Source organism: Ahaetulla prasina, chromosome 6 (assembly GCF_028640845.1).
Source record: "Ahaetulla prasina isolate Xishuangbanna chromosome 6, ASM2864084v1, whole genome shotgun sequence".
NCBI lineage: Eukaryota > Metazoa > Chordata > Lepidosauria > Squamata > Colubridae > Ahaetulla > Ahaetulla prasina.
The window spans coordinates 13,759,509-13,776,453 of record NC_080544.1 but is presented as its reverse complement, the minus strand read 5'-3'; the positions used below and the strand labels follow the sequence as shown (position 1 = coordinate 13,776,453).

Genomic DNA, 16,945 nt, shown 5'->3' with positions numbered 1-16,945 from the left:
ATAGATATAGAAAGGAGGTATGTCGATAGATGTAGATGTAGAGAGATAGAGGCAGAGGTAGAGAGCTGAGAGAGAGAGAGAGGGAGGGAGGGAGGGAGGGAGGGAGGCAGAAGCTGCAGTGGCCGGCAGGGAGGCAGGCCAGCAAAGCGCAGCATTCTTTGTAGAATGGTGCACCAAGCCCTGAGCCCTCCTGTCCCCACTTGCTGGTCCCCAGAACCAAACCCCATCATATGCAACCGGGGAGGGGGCGGGATTGCAGAGAAAGGAGGAGACAGTCCCTAGGTTTGTTTGGGGATTTTTTTGTGTCTTGCTTAGCAGCATAAATTTGGGGTCCAGTTGTGGTCGTAAGTCAAGGACTCCCTCTATTTTCTCTTTTATGGAAATGAAGCCATAGGGTAGCAGAACTGCTTAGAAAGCCTGGAAGTAAATGACATTAGGAAATTTAGTTTATTTGCCTTTGTGTGTTTGTCCTTGAATGGCTGTCCTTGAATGGCTGGGTGGACTGGACATTAACATTTGAACCATGTATTTGCCATTTGCTAAATTATTATTATTATCATCTTCTATCAACGAATTATCTTTGTTTGCTGAATGCCCCGTTTTAGAAAGGTGCACATTTTATAAACCATGTCCTTTTTTAAAAAGTTTTGTTGGTTTGCACAATTGTGTACAGGTTATGGAAAGTACCTCTTTTCTTACTACCCTGTAAATTTGGTTGTGAAGATGACAAGGGGATTGAAAAGGGAACCGGTGTGCAAGTTAGAACAATCTGGAGGGAAGCTTGAGTGTTGCTAATAAAATGGGCCTTCCCTTTTCTCTCTTCAGTGTGCTGTCTTGGCCCCTTCCAGAATCCCCTACGATGGTCTGGGTCCATTAGGAAGATTCACACAATATCTGCAGGAGAACCACAAACGTGTTTTCCATGTAGGGTAAGTTGACTTCAACATTTGGGGACACACGTTCCTTGTAGGGATTATTTGGCTAACAGCAATAGCCCTTAGACCAGCGGTTCTCAACCTGTGGGTCGCGACCCCGTTGGGGGTCGAATGACGATTTGCCAGGGGTCGCTTAAGACCATCGGAAATATGGAAAGTACACTTGCGAGTCGAAGAATCGCGCTCCAATGGTTGACTCCACAAGCCAGCTGCAGGCTCTTCAAATCGCTAGCCGAATTCGGCTTCAGGCGCGATGAATTAAAAAAGAGAGAAATCTTTGTTCTGATGTCTCCCTCTCAAGCCAGCTGCAATCACTCCCAATGGCTAGCCTAATCTGGCTTCAGGCATGATAAACTTAATAGGGGAGGAGTCTCTGCTTTAATGCCTCCGTCCTCAAGGCAATCGCAAGCAGTTCAGATCGTTAGCCAATACGGCTTCAGGCGCGATAAATTCAAAAAAACAGTTTGCCGCTTTTTTTCCACTTCTGCGGCTGCTGAGGTGCACTTTGGTGTCGCCACATCGTGGGGAATTGTATTAAAGGGGTCACAGCACTATAAAGGTTGAGAACCACTGCCTTAAACTTATATACCGCTTCACAGTGCTTTAGAGCCCTCTCTATGCAGTTATAGAGTCAGCCTTTTGCCCCTGACAATCTGGGTCCTCATTTTATTCACCTTGGAAGGATGGAAGGCTGAATCAATAGCACTAGCACTTAGACTTATATATTGCATCATAGTGCTTTACAGCCCTCTCTAAGTGGTTTACAGAGTCAGCATCTTGCCCCCAACAATCTGGGTCCTCATTTTACTGACCTCAGAAGGACGGAAGACTGAGTCAACCTCAAGCTGGTCAGGATCGAATATCAGGCTGTGGGCAAAGTTTGCCTACAATACTGCATTCTAACCACTGCACCAGCACAGCTCATAACAAGCCAGACAATTATATGGACATGCAGGAAACTTAGTTTCCAGATGGTCAGGAAACAGGCAGGCATTACACAAGTAATGTGCATCTTTAGACAGCTTATCTTGCTGAGGAGGACAAAGTTTTTAGGACAGTGTAGACAGACAGAACCCGAAGGCAGAGTCAAGAGTGCTGGAGTCATTACATTTCCACAAATAATGGTCGATTTCCCGTCCTCTTGAATTTTGTTAAATCTTAGGTAAAGGTTCCGCTCGCACATATGTGCTAGTCGTTCCTGACTCTAGGGGATGGTGCTCATCTCCGTTTCAAAGCCGAAGAGCCAGCACTGTCTGAAGACATATCCGTGGTCATGTGACTGGCATGACTCAATGCCAAAGGCGCACAGAAGCCTGTTACCTTCCCACCAAAGCTGGTCCCTATTTTTTCTACTTCCATTTTTTATGTGCTTTCGAACTGCTAGGTTGGCAGAAACTGGGACAAGTAGTGGGAGCTCATCCCATTACGCGGCACTAGGGATTCGAATTGCTGAACTGCCAACCTTTCGATCGACAAGCTCAGAGTCTTAGCCAACTGAGCCACCGCGTCCCTCTTAAGTCTTATTGAATGCAATTTAGCGCTGACCTTAGGTGACCAGATTCTTGTCTATAGGTATCAGCAATAAATCAGCTTAGCTGGAATTTAACACATGCTTGACAGATAGCAATGCAATGAACTGTCCTGTTGCAAGAAGAGAAATGAGAAAGCTGGTTACCTTTGCCAAGAGAAACTGGGCTCTGATCAGTTTGGAGCAGTGTTTCCCAACTTCCAGCGGTGTTTATTGCGACTCTCAGAATTCTTAGCAATGTCTTGACTTCTGGGTTTTGAAACCCAGTTTTGGAAAGACTAGGATTATGGGGAATGATGGAAATCAAAGATTTTTTTCCCTCAGAATGATGTTTAGAGGTCAAGCTATCCCAACACAGAACACAGAAATATGTTTCTATGACCAAACATGGTGTTTTGGAAGTCATCAGAAACAAAACTCAAAATGGTTTTCTGAGTTCCATCAAATGTGGACAGATCCCAGAGGGGCTTTGCAGGTCAATAATAATAACAGAGTTGGAAGGGACCTTGGAGGTCTTCTAGTCCAACCCCCTGCCCAGGCAGGAAACCCTACACCATTTCAGACAAATGGTTAGCCAACATTTTCTTAAAAATTTCCAGGGTTGGAGCATTTACAACTTCTGCAGGCAAGTTGTTCCACTGATTAATTTTTCTAACTGTCAGGAAGTTTCTCCTTAGTTCTAAGTTGCATCTCTCCTTGATTAGTTTCCACCCATTGCGTCTTGTTCTACCCTCAGGTGCATTGGAGAATAGTTTTGACTCTCTCTTCTTTGTGGCAACCCCTGAGATATTGGAACACTGCTATCATGTCTTCCCTAGTCCTTCTTTTCATTAAACTAGGAATACCGAGTTCCTGCAACCGTTCTTCATATGTTTTAGCCTCCAGTCCCCTAATCATCTTTGTTGCTCTTCTCTGCACTCTTTCTAGAGTCTCAACATCTTTTTTACATCGTGGCGACCAAAACTGGATGCAATATTCCAAGTGTGGCCTTACCAAGGCATTATAAAGTGGTATTAACACTTCACGTGATCTTGATTCTATCCCTCTGTTTATGCAGCCCAGAACTGTGTTGGCTTTTTTAACAGCTGCTGCACACTGCTGGCTCATATCTAAATGGTTATCCACTAGGACTCCAAGATCCCTCTCACAGGTACTACTATTGAGCAAGGTACCACATATCCGGTACCTGTGCATTTTGTTTTTTTGGCCTAAATGTAGAACCTTACTTTTTTCACTGTTGAATTTCATTTTGTTAGATAGCGCCCAATGTTCAAGTCTGTCAAGATCTTTCTGTATCTTGAGCCTATCTTCTGGAGTGTTGGCTATTCCTGCCAGCTTGGTGTCATCTGCAAATTTGATGAGTTCCCCATCTATCCCCTCGTCCAAGTCATTGATGAAGATGTTGAAGAGTACTGGGCCTAAAACAGAGCCTTGGGGTACTCCACTGCATACTTCCTTCCATGTGGATGTAGTTCCATTGAGGACTACACGTTGAGTGCGGTTGGTCAGCCAGTTATGAATCCATCTGGTGGTGGTGCTGTCTAACCCACATTTTTCTATTTTATCTAGTAGTAGGTTATGGTCTACTTTATCAAATGCTTTACTGAAGTCCAAGTAAATTATATCGACAGCATTCCTCTGGTCACTAATTTTGTCACTTTGTCAAAGAATGCAGTAAGATTAGTCTGGCATGATCTGGGACAGACACTTCCCCTTCTCTTCCTTTTTTCACCTACTTTCCTTCAGGCCTTTTTCCTTCTGAGCCCTTCCCTTAACTGATGCCCCCAGTTGACTAAACTTTTTCAATGACCTGAGGCCAAATAACAAGACAAACTACAAAGTCAGAATTGACCAGAAGACAAAGGAAATCTAGAATCTGCGCCAATGCTGACTCATTCAACCTCCTAGAGAAGCGAGACCAAATTCTGTTCATCTCAGGAGTCAGAGAAATTCAGAGTTGAGGAATCAAACTTAGGAATTTTTCAGCCTTAAGAATGCTTCTGTAGACGACTTCTGGGGAAGATAGTAAAAAAATAATTTGCCAAGTGAGTGTAGATATTCAATATGTGTGCCTTGTTCTAGGTAACCCATCACCCAACAGTGGGTGACTTCATCAAAGGGCTTATTCTATGTGATGGAGAATGCAATAAAAATAAGCAAAAAGATAATATAGGGTAGAACTCAACTCCCAGTATATTTTGGCTTTAAGGATTGGTTTTCTTTCAAATAAGTATTGCATCCAGAGCAGCTGGGAAGTTCTCATAGACATATCTCACAACACAACTGTTATCAACTGTTAGCATGGCAATAATCTGAATTTGGAGAAGAAAGATTAAGAGGAATGAATAGAATAAAATTCTTTTATTGGCCAAGTGTGATTGGACACACAAGGAATTTATCTTTGGTGCATATGCTCTCAGTGTACATAAGCAGAATAAAATACATTCATCAAGAATGAAAAGATACAACACTTAGTGACAGTCAAGGTTACTAATAAGCTATCAAATCTTACAAGGAAACAAATAAAAACAATATACATTAAAAGATACAAGCAGCATGGTTATAGTAATAAATAGGAAGAGAAAGATCTTTTCTACAGGAGGGGTTTTCTGGAACATTGACACTAGTAAAGAAGAGAAGTATAATAGTAATACAAATAGTAAATTATTTGACAGTGTTGTGGGAATTAGTTGTTAAGCAGAGTGATGGCATTTGGGGAAAAAATAAATTGTATCTAATTGTTCTGGTGTGTAGTGCCCTATAGCATCGTTTTGAGAGTAATGGTTGAAACAATTTATGTCCAGGATGTGAGGGGTCTGGAGATATTTTCACAGCCCTCTTTTTGACTTGTGCAGCGTACAGATCCTCAATGGAAGGCATGTTGGTAGCCATTGTTTTTTCTCCATTTCTAATTATCCTCTGAAGTCTGTGTCTGTCTTGTTGGTTTGTAGAGCCAAACCAGACAGTTATGGAGGTGCAGATGACAGACTCAATAATTGCTTTGTAGAACTGAATCAGCAGCTCTTTGGGCAGTTTGAGTTTTCTGAGTTGGCGCACAAAGAACATTCCTTGTTGAGCTTTTTTGATGATGTTTTTGATGTTGGGTGTCCATTTTAGGTCGTGAGATATGAATAGAATAGAATAGAATATAATTTTTTATTGGCCAAGTGTGATTGGACACACAAGGAATTTGTCTTGGTGCATATGCTCTCAGTGTACATAAAAGATATGTTCATCAAGGTACAACATTTACAACACAAATGATGGTCAATATATCAATATAAATCATAAGGATTGCCAGCAACAAAGTTACAGTCATACAGTCATAAGTGGAAAGAGATTGGTGATGGGAACAATGAGAAGATTAATAGTAATGCAGATTTAGTAAATAGTTTGACAGTGTTGAGGGAATTATTTGTTTAGCAGAATGATGGCCTTCAGGAAAAAACTGTTCTTGTGTCTAGTTGTTCTGGTGTGCAGTGCTCTATAGCATCGTTTTAAGGGTAGGAGTTGAAACAGTTTATGTCCAGGATGTGAGGGATCTGTAAATATTTTCACGATAGAACCTAGAAACCTGAAGGACTCTACTGTTGATACTGTTGTCTAGTATTGTAAGAGGTGGTAGTATAGGAGGTTTTCTTCTAATATCCACCACCATTTCTATGGTTTTGAGTATATTTAGTTCAAGATTGTTCTGGTTGCACCACAAGGCTAGTTGTTCAACCTCCCAATCTGTATGCACATTCATCATTGTCTTGAATGAGACCAATCACACACACACACACACTTCATACCACCAAATCCAGGAAAAGTTGTGACTTGTTTTTTTTTAAAGTTTTTTTTAATTTTTTAACAAACAAACACACACAAACAAACATACAATGCATTTTTTCTGAACAGAGTATTGGCCAGATTTCAAATTTATACAACTTTTAGTTATTTTTCAACACATTTTATAATGTTTCACTTTTTGCTAGTATTTTTTCTCTCTAATTTTTCTTTTCTTTTCTTTATTTATATTGTATATCTAATTGTGCCCTTCGCCCTAAACTCTAATCATTAATCAGCTCCTCCTCCCCTTTTTCCACTTCTCTCATTACTTCCTCTAAATTAAACCCTTTATTTATTTGAAAAATAAATAAAATAAAAATCAATTATTTTTCTAATATTTGACCCTAACTCTAAATCCTCCTATTCTTCCATTATCCTTTTTCACCTCAGGATATAAATTCAAATATTTTCCTTAAATTCCATTTTTCCAATTAGAAAAAATTAATGTTTATAAAATTTTACATATACCACTTATCAAATATTAAAGTCATTCATATATTTGCAATTCAAAACATTTCATATATATTTCATATATATCTTCAAAATAAACCATTATCAAAAAACTCAGTTAATCTTCATAACATAATATCATTTCAAATATTTTAAATGAGTTCCATAAAGGTAAAGGTAGAGGTTCCCCTCGCACATACGTGCTAGTTGTTGCCGACTCTAGGGGGCGGTGCTCATCTCCATTTCAAAGCCGAAGAGCCAGCGCTGTCCGAAGACGTCTCTGTGGTCATGAGGCCGGCATGACTCAACGCCAAAGGCACACGGAACACTTACCTTCCCACCAAAGGTGGTCCCTATTTTTTCTACTTGCATTTTTACGTGCTTTCGAAACTGTTAGGTTGGCAGAAGCTGGGACAAGTAATGGGAGCTCACCCCGTTACATGGCAGCACTAGGGATTCCAACCGCTGAGCTGCCGATCTTTCGATCGACAAGCTCAACGTCCTAGCCCCTGAGCCACCGAGTCTCCATGAGTTCCATAGTTACCATTAAAAATATTCAATACTAAAGTATTGTTTTTCAAGGTATTGCTGGAAAAAACCCTGTAACCTTTTTTCTTCGTTTTTGAATTTGAAACACTTTATAACCTTATGAATTATTGAGACATGAGGGAGAGTTTCAATCTTTCCCTTTTCTGAACTGACGTCTAATTTATTCTTGACAACTCTGGTGCTGTTTTTCTTAATTACAGATATGCGGTGGCTTGGTTACTTCATATCGGTGAAGCGTGTTTGAGTATCTGGTTATGCAAGTAAGTTCTCCTAACTTCTTCAGGAATTGAAGGTGGCACACTTTTGAGTTGGGTTGGCACGGTTGTTTTCTACATCTAGGAATATTCTTTGTGAATAGAATATAAAACGGAACAGAACAGAACACAATAGGATGCAGAATAGAAAAAAAATACACACAAATTGGGAGTACAAAGTGATAGTCATAGGATACTAAATAAACAATCAGCAGAAATCATAATAGGATACTAAGTAAAAGCAATCAACATAAATCATAAGATACAAGCAAAGTTATAGTCACAAGAAGCTAAGGAAATAGGCAGTGGTGGGATTCAGCCAGTTCGCACCAGTTGTTAATTTTCTGAGCAGTTTGGCAAACTGGTTGTTGCAAGAAATCATTAGGGCAGAGAACCGGTTGTTAAATTACTTGAATCCCACCACTGGAAATAGGTAATACGAAAGATGAAAAAATAAGGAGGATAATGGCTAATACAGCTCTACTAGGTGGTTTGACATCCCAGGGTATAAGACTGGGGGGTGAAATCCAGCAGGTTTTGGAGAACCGGTAGCGGAAATTTTGAGTAGTTCAGAGAACTGGCAAATACCACCTCTGGCTGGCACCAGAATGGGGTGGGAATGGATATTTTGCAGCATGCTTCCCCTGAAGTAGGGTGGGAATGGAGATTTTGCAGCATCCTTCCCCTGCCACGCCCACAAGCCACGCCCACCAAGCCACACCATACCCACCAAACCACACCCACAGAACCAGTAATAAAAAAATTTGGATTTCACCACTGCATATGACCATGTTGTGGGAATTAGTTGTTTAGCAGAGGGATGGTATAGGGGAAAAAACTGTCCCTGTGTCTGGTTGTTTTAGCGTGCAATTCCCTACAGCGTTGTCTTGAGTGAAGAAGTTGAAACAGGTTATGTCCAGGATGCGAGGGGTCTGTAGATGTTTTCACACCCCTCTTTCTGGTTTGTATAGTATACAGGTCCTCAATGGAAGGCAGGCTGGTTGCAGCTGTTTTTCCTCCAGTCCTAACTCCAGTCTGGGTCTGTCTTGTTTGGTGTCTGAATGAGGGACACTGCCTCCCGCATCTAAAAGGTTGTAGAAAGAACTCCCAAGTTAATCGTGGCGTAGATGGATGGAAAATATTCAGAAATAATATGATTTTCCATTCCAATACAGATAAGGCCTCGACTTATGACCACAGTTGAGACCAAAATTTCTGTTGCTAAGTGAAACAGTTGTTTAGTGACCTTTGCCCCCTTTTATGACCTTTCTTGCCACAGTTGTTAAGTGAATCACTGCAGTGGTTAAGTTAGTAACAAGGTTGTTACATGAATCTGGCTTCCCCATTGGCTTGGCTTGTCAGACGGTCGCAAAAGGGGATCACGTGACGCTGGGACACTGCGACTTGACATAAATGTGAATCAGTTGCAAGGAATCTGAATTTTAATTCCCGGGGATGCAGCAACGGTCGTAATTGTGACGAATGGCCCTAAATCACTTGTGGTTTTTTTCAGTGCCGTTGTATCTTCGAACGGTCACTAAATGAACTGTTGTAAGTCGAAAATGACCTGTACTTTCATTGCAAGCTTGGAGGTGTAAACAAAATATGGTGACATCAAGTCTAAAATTGGTCAATGTTACATGGAGATTATCTAGATAGGAAAGAACAGATAGCTGATCTCGGTTTAGGAGCGCCAGAGTTGACTTGCCTAACAAGTTCCTCTGCAGGAGGAGATATCTTACTCAATAGAGGGTGGAGTGTGCAAAATGCAGAAGAAACCTTTGTGTGGTTTCACAACCCTCCTTTGGCACATTATATTCATCTTGCATTTCCTCATTTCCTTCCCATCCTTTGTCTGAGCCGATAGAAGCAATTACTCGCCCAACCCGGTGTGTTCTTGTTGCAAGAAAACAAACATGCAGCTCGGTTAATTCTCTGCGGGTTGCTAACCAATAATTAATGCAGTCCCATGCCAAGGAATTGATCTGAAAACATAAGCAGGGTGAGAAGTTGGGTTATACAAGGAGGAGGAGCAGCAGCAGCAGATGATGATGATGATTGGGGTCCTTGGTGGTTTTCTGGCAGACGTTTTATTTCCAAACTAGTTAACATTAGCAGGCCCTTGACACTCTCTGAGCTTGGTTGTTTTCTTGCAGACGTTTCATTACCAAACTACGATATTTTTGGGACTATAAGATGCGCTTTTTTGTCTCCCAAAAGCGGATAAAAATGTCTGTGTGTAGACCGTATATTGCTGAAACCCCACCCATCTGCCAGCCATTTTTTGGCTTCTGCATGCCCTGTTTTCGGGCTTTTTTTCAGCCTTTTTCAGGCCCTTTTCCAGCCCGTTTTCAGGGCTATTTTCAGACTATTTTTCAGCCCTTTTTTTTGGCCTGTTTTGAGCTTTTTTTCAGCCCATTTTTGAGGCTTTTTTGGTCCATTTTTGAGGCTTTTTTGGCCCTTTTTTTGGGAAAAAAACAGGCCAAAAAAGCCTCAAAAAATGCGCTGAGAAAAGCTGCAAATATGGGCTGAAAAAAGCCTTGAAAATGGCAAAAAAAAAAATGGTCTGGAAAAAGGCCAAAAAAAGGCTCCAAAAATGGGGCGCTTGGAGGGCAAAAACATTTTCTTTGTTTGTTTTCCTCTTCTCAATTTAGCTGCGTCTTATCGTCAGGCGCGTCTTATAGTCTGAAAAATACGGTAGGTAACATCAGCAGTGCAATTTTCAGTGCAGACTAAGAAGGATAAGCAAAAGAACCTTTGTCCAGGTTTATAATCAGATCCAAAATAGGTTTGGTAACTGGGAATTGGGGTCCACGCTGTGAACACTCGAGAAGGATGTTAGCAGCTTGTTTTTCCGATTGCAAATATGTGCCAAAGATCACACATCTTTAGAATAGAATAGAATTTTATTGGCCAAGTGTGATTGGACACACAAGGAATTTGTCTTGGTGCATATGCTCTCAGTGTACATAAAAGAAAAGATACCTTCATCAAGGTACAACATTTACAACACAATTGATGGTCAATATATCAATATAAATCATAAGGATTGCCAGCAACAAGTTATAGTCATACAGTCATAAGTGGAAAGAGATTGGCAATGGGAACTATGAAACGATTAATAGTAGTGCAGATTCAGTAAATAGTTTGACAGTGTTGAGGGAATTATTTGTTTAGCAGAGTGATGGCCTTCGGGAAAAAACTGTTCTTGTGTCTAGTTGTTCTGGTATGCAGTGCTCTATAGCGTCGTTTTGAGGGTAGGAGTTGAAACAGTTTATGTCCAGGATGCGAGGGATCTGTAAATATTTTCACGGCCCTCTTCTTGATTCGTGCAGTATACAGGTCCTCAATGGAAGGCAGGTTGGTAGCAATTATTTTTTCTGCAGTTCTAATTATCCTCTGAAGTCTGTGTTTTTCTTGTTGGGTTGCAGAACCGAACCAGACAGTTATAGAGGTGCAAATGGCAGACTCAATAACTCCTCTGTAGAATTGGATCAGCATTATTTAAGCTTGAACTATTTCCCCCACTAAATAAATATCGGTGTCATTTGCCTCTCTTTTTCTCGCAGTAAGAAAGGCATCACGGACAGCAAGACGCAGCTTCGGTGGTTCGTTCAAACGTTGCTGTGTGGCATCTTTTCGCTTTATTTTCTGCTGGTTTACAAGCCACCCAAGAAAATCCAGTGAAGAATTAGAACTGGAAAAGGAAGCAGAAAGGGGATGATATTGCCCTTAACACTGAAGGATCTCTCCGAATTTTGGCATTTGATTGAAAACACCTTTCATTGTTACCTGGAAAGCCAAAAAAAAAAAAAAAAGATCTTTGGTTTTGGGGCACCCTGGTGATAAACTTATAAGTTGATAAAGCAGAAATTACATTTTAAATAGGGAATGAAAAGTTCTCACCTTCTTACAGAAGACTTGCTGTCCAAAGATAGATATTTTATGGGCTATAAGACACCTGACTATAAGACACACCTAAATTTAGAAGAGGAAAACAAAAAAAAAGTTTTTGGCCTCCATGGGCCCCATTTTTAGCCCTTTTTTTCTGGCCTTTTTTGGCCCCTTTCCAGCCAGTTTTCAAGGCTTTTTTTGGCCTATTTTTGAGGCTTTTTTCAGCCCATTTTTGAGGCTTTTTTCAGCCCATTTTTGAGGCTTTTTTCGGCCAAAAATCTGTCAGCTGACACTTGATCTGTCAGCCAGATAGCCTCGAAAATGGGCCAAAAAAGCCTCAAAAATGGGGCATGTGGAAGCCAAAAAATGGCTGGTGGGTGGGTGGGGCTTCAGCAATATTCGCTATATGTTTTAATTATCGGCCGCATAGTAATAGTTCATTTTAAATTCTTTTAATTGTACATATTCTGTGTTTTATTTTGGCTGTACACCGCCCTGAGTCCTTCGGGAGAAGGGCGGTATAGAAATTTAATAAAATAAAAATAAAATAAAATAAAATATAAGATGCGGAGACATTTTCACCCCCTTTTGGGAGACAAAAAAGTGTGTCTTATAATCCGAAAAATACAATATCTTACATTTTCTATTCTGTGTTTAATAATAAAAAGAGACCTCAGTGTTAGGGTAAGAGCTGTTACACTGTTAATTTTGGGAAATAATCCTGTTTTCAATAGAGGTGGTCCTCAACTTACAACAGTTCGCTTACAATAGCACTGAGATAAGCGACTTACGTCCATTTTTCACACGACCGTTGCAGCACTATGGTCATGTGATTTACATTCAGACTCGCATTTACCACGGTCACAGTGTCCCCGTGGTCACATAATAACCATTTTTTGTGACCTTTTGATGAGCGAAGTCAACAGGGGTGGAAACCAGATTTGCGTAACAACCGTGTTACTAATTTAATTACTAATTTTATTAATCAGATGCTGACTCTCTAAAACCGCTTAGAGTGGGTAAAGCAGTATATAAGCCTAAGTGCTATTGCTATTAAGAACTGCAGTGGTTCAGTTAGCAAACATGGCAAGAAAAGTCCTAAAACGGGGCGAAACTTCTCTCAACAAATTACTCCCTGAGCAACATGAATCTGGGGCTCAATTTTGATCGTACGTTGAAGACTACCTATATGGATCAGGACAGGGGTCTCCAACCTTGGTCCCTTTAAGACTTGCGGACTTCAACTCCCAGAGTTCCTCAGCCAGCAAAGCTTGAAGTCCACAAGTCTTAAAGGGACCAAGGTTGGAGACCCCTAGATCAGGACAATAATATTGTTGTCAGATTGGACAACAGATTCAGCCTACGATAGGTGCCTTATGCTGCTCTGTTAGTATTTCCTTCACTTGCTACCACATATTTGCATGTAGAGGCCAACAGAGGACAGAGAACAACAAATAGAAGAAACTGTTCTCTAGAACAGGGGTCTCCAACCTTGGTAACTTTAAGACTTGTGGACTTGTGGACTTCAGCTCCCAGAATTCCTCAGCCAGCTTTGCTGGCTGAGGGATTCTGGGATTTGAAGTCCATAAATCTTAAAGTTGTCAAGGTTGGAGACCCCTGCTCTAGAACAGGGGTCTCTAACTCCCGGTCCGTGGACTGGCACCAGGCTGTGGCATGCTAGCCACCAGGCCGAGCAAAAAAAGGGAAGCCCCATCCAGATGACCTGAAATTTATACATTGTTGGGAAAAAAAACACAGCCAGATTATCTTGCCTGGCTGGTCCCAGCAGGGTATTTTTTAAAACTCAGAAATGAGTTAACCCATTAAGCGACATTTCTCACAATTCTAATGAAATGCTCTTTTGTTTTTTATCATGGCGCCAATGAAGCCGCATGCAATGTAAAACCACATTTTTCTCTACCAACTTATTTATATAATCTGGTTAATCGGTTTAAACTATTCAGCTATTTTTTTTAAAAAAAATCTCTTACTTATAGATAAAGGGGTTCAGCAGCCCCCTCTGATCCACAGAAAAATCTCTCTCCATGGAACCAATCCCGGGTGCCCAAAAAGTTGGGTGGTCATTGGGGAGACCCAAAAAATCAGCCTTATCTAGGCAGCCTTACCTTTTTACTTTGACCCAATTTTCCCGCTCTGTTAATTGGGTTCTTCTTGGGTTTAATCGTGGTTTTCTTTGAGCCAGGAGTAGGTTCCATGTTCAAGAGTCCTGTTGGGTACCCAGCAACTTGCAAATAGTATAGTTTGCCTTTGCTTCACCTTGCTTGGGAGTATATCCTGTCTCTGTCTTGTCTTTTTTGTGTTGACTCACCAAAGTTTTGTAGAGTTCGAAACAGTGGCTCCTAAGAAAATTAGACAGGGCAGAAGTGTTGCATTGTTAACAATTTGCGGCCCTTTGAGACTTTGAAGCAGAACTGTGCTTTTCAAATGTATGACAAAGCAATCTTCAAATCAGGCCACTGTCTGAATTTGGTGGTCTAAAGGCAGAAAACCTCTGGGGCATTGGGTTGGATGGGGCAGGGTTTATTTTCAAGGACATAAGAGGAAAATAAGCAACATAAATGCTCCAACTACAGGTAGTCCTCAACTTACAACCATAAATGTGGTGTCATGGCCACAGCGGATTCTGGTCAGAGGAGGAGTTGGAATGAGGATGGTCCAACAGGGATGGTACGTCTCCCTGGGAATGTTTGGAGAGGCCAGTGGGCTGAGGATGATGCTGTCCCAGGCCCCTGAGGCATTGGGGGAGGTGGTTAATCAGACGGTGGTTGTCCTGTGGACTGTAACTTACTCTGTGAGCTTGCACTTTGTCTTTGGACTTCCTCTCTGCTTTTGCAAATTGGTTTTGTTGCTTACTTGCTTTTGTTTGTGGGACTGGGTGGCTACCTACAGGAAAGTTTGGGATGCAGCTTTACCAGCAGTAATGGGTTACAAATCCCGGCACTACCGGTTCGCTATCCGGAGTGTGAGGGTGCGCGCGCTCGCTTTGTGAGCATGCGGTGCTTCTAGGCATGCGCAGAAGGTTCTTTGCATTTTTGATGACATCTGGGTGGATGGATGGAGCCGCCCGCCGCCGCTACTGGTTCGCCCGAACCAGGGCGAACCGGTAGCAACCCACCACTGCTTACCTGCTTAGGTTGAAGTCACTTTGCTTGGTCGTTCCTCACAGCCCTCCTCATCCTTGCTGCTCCAGCAACACCAAATGGGAAAATGCTTGCTTAACAATTTTGATACACAAAAGGACATCCTCTATTCAGTTCCTTTGCTAGAGGTGGTTGTGAAGATCACTGCTTGTGACGTTGCTTTGCTGCGATCAAAACTCTTGTGTTCCATTGAAGCTTCTTTCTGTCACCTCTTGATGTGACGCAAGAGTGTCCCCAATGCAAAGTGTTAAAGACACTTCAATGTTGTCTCAAACATTGTTCATTTCTGCCGAACTAGTCATTCTTTTTAAATTTTGTTGAAACAATAGAAATATTACTTGTATGTTGTATGCATGTTTAATCTAGGAATACATTTGGGTTTATTGTCAAGCCATGCTAAAGAATGCTACTTCTTCATGTTTTACTTGCATTGTTTTATCACTCCAGAAATGTTATAATGATCTTGAGTTTCTCACGTTCATTTTCCAATTATTGGGTTGTCTGGAGTTGCAATTTCCCCAAAGGGCCTAGATTTTTGAGTGTTGAATATCTAGAGAGCATATGATAAAAATGTCAGTTCACTTCTGTATTTTGGATGCCTTCTAGTATTAATAAAAAAATCACAATGCATCTCCAAAATAAAACCTGTGATGACTTTGTTACAAAGGGAAGTGGGAGAACGATTCCTGTCGCTATTAGCTGGATCATTAAATTATAATGTCAGTTGTCCAATTAAGAGACTTCAAAAAGAGAACTCCTGAGACATTGTGCTTCCCAAAAGTAAAACTTTAGTGAATACACTATTGGCACAGAAGAAGAGAAACCAGCTCTGGTTTTCTCACACGCAAGCTCACGTAGTTAAACTTGCTTTTTTCCCTTTGGTCATCCCCCTCAGTTCAATGCATTGTCCAATTACATCCTCATCTTTTGTTATGAGAATGGCCCGGATTGTTCAGCCACCTATGCACTGTGACCTTGGGGGTGGCGGGGGTGGCAGCAGGGTCTCATGATCTGCAGACAGAGTTGTCAAACTGAGAGTGAAGAAGCAACTACGTGACAGAGCAAATCACATATAATGTCAGCTCATCAAATTCTACATATATGCGTAGTAGTTATATGCAATCTAACTGGAGATCATCATAAGGCAGAAACTAATGGATTATTGTGAGCAATAAAATGGCTATTTATACTTCTATAAATTTTGTTCCTCTTTTATACATGAAGCATTTGTATAACATAAAAAGTTATAGGGCGTGATGGGGAGGGCTGTTGTCACAGATGTGAGACATGAACTTTGGCTAAACCCTCCCTTAGACTACCCAGGCATGACCAAAAGTACACGTATGTAGGAAAGAGAGAGTGAAATAGCTAAAAATATAGCTGTTATGCTGATGTGCAGTGGAGTGTCAAGGGTGGTGTGCCATAAACTCTTGACCGGTCTGTCAAATTTTGATAGAATTATGAGATGGATCAAGGTGGCCAACTTGGTGACCATCTACTCTACATCTCACTCTCTTTTGTTTTTAATGGCCAACAATTATGAGATTGACGGAGAGGGGTAGTTTTCTACTCTCCTTCCCTGCACCTCATTTTTTCCTGTTTTAGTGGCCAACTGAACTATGAGATTGGGAGCTGACGTCGTGACGAGACGACATGCAAGCCTGAAGCTCCAGACTTGCAGTCGATGTTTTCCTGCCAGGACGGTCTGCTTTTGGACCTCACTGTCCTGAAGAGACAGTGATCACTAAGGGCACTTCCCGAGAATCTCGGGGACACTGCAAAGTCCCCGACTGATCCAAGAGAAGCCCTTTTTCTTGACAGGAAATTCCAGCTCTAATGGCTGCTGAAGTTGGGACAGCTCCGGAACGGAAGAATTGAAAGAAGTGTGCTGGTGGGGTGAGAGACTCTTTTTTAAAAAATTGTTTTAAAATCATTCTAAAATTGGAAGGGGTTAAAATTAACAAAAGATAGCTGAGCGGCGGATCAAGATTATTTAGAAGAAATTTTTTCCTTTTTAAATTCTTTGCCTTTTAAAAAGATTTTTTTTTTTTTTAGAATGCCTCCATGTTTGATTTAGTTTAATAAAACCTGTCTGGACTGAATTGAAATTGCTGAATCTCCTTTTCCAGATTTAAATTCTTTCCCCCCCCTTTTTTTTTTCATAATTTGGCATTATAACAATTTTAAAATCTTTATGCTTTTATTATTATTATATTTTTGAGCAAGGAGGGAAGAAAGAAAAAATCTTTCTAGTGGACATAGCTTGTTTTTTTCTTAATCTTGTACTCTCACTGTTGTAAGAAAGCGGCTACACTATTTTCCTAGGGCTCTATGTTTGAGATA

At 41.1% G+C, this 16,945-nt stretch overlaps 1 protein-coding gene across 3 annotated transcripts in view; it reads left to right on the top strand.

Annotated features, from left to right (window-relative positions):
* TMEM254 (transmembrane protein 254) overlaps positions 1–16,945 on the top strand; it is a 60,633-nt gene that overhangs the window by 36,254 nt on the left and 7,434 nt on the right. For 2 of the 3 annotated variants that reach the window (XM_058189525.1, XM_058189523.1), the window contains exons 2-3: positions 826–929; positions 7,494–7,553. In XM_058189525.1, coding sequence (XP_058045508.1) covers positions 826–929; positions 7,494–7,553 — 164 coding nt within the window. Of the gene's footprint in view, positions 1–825; positions 930–7,493; positions 7,554–11,116; positions 16,150–16,945 lie in introns of those variants that run through there. The other variant, XM_058189526.1, reaches the window with a different exon arrangement.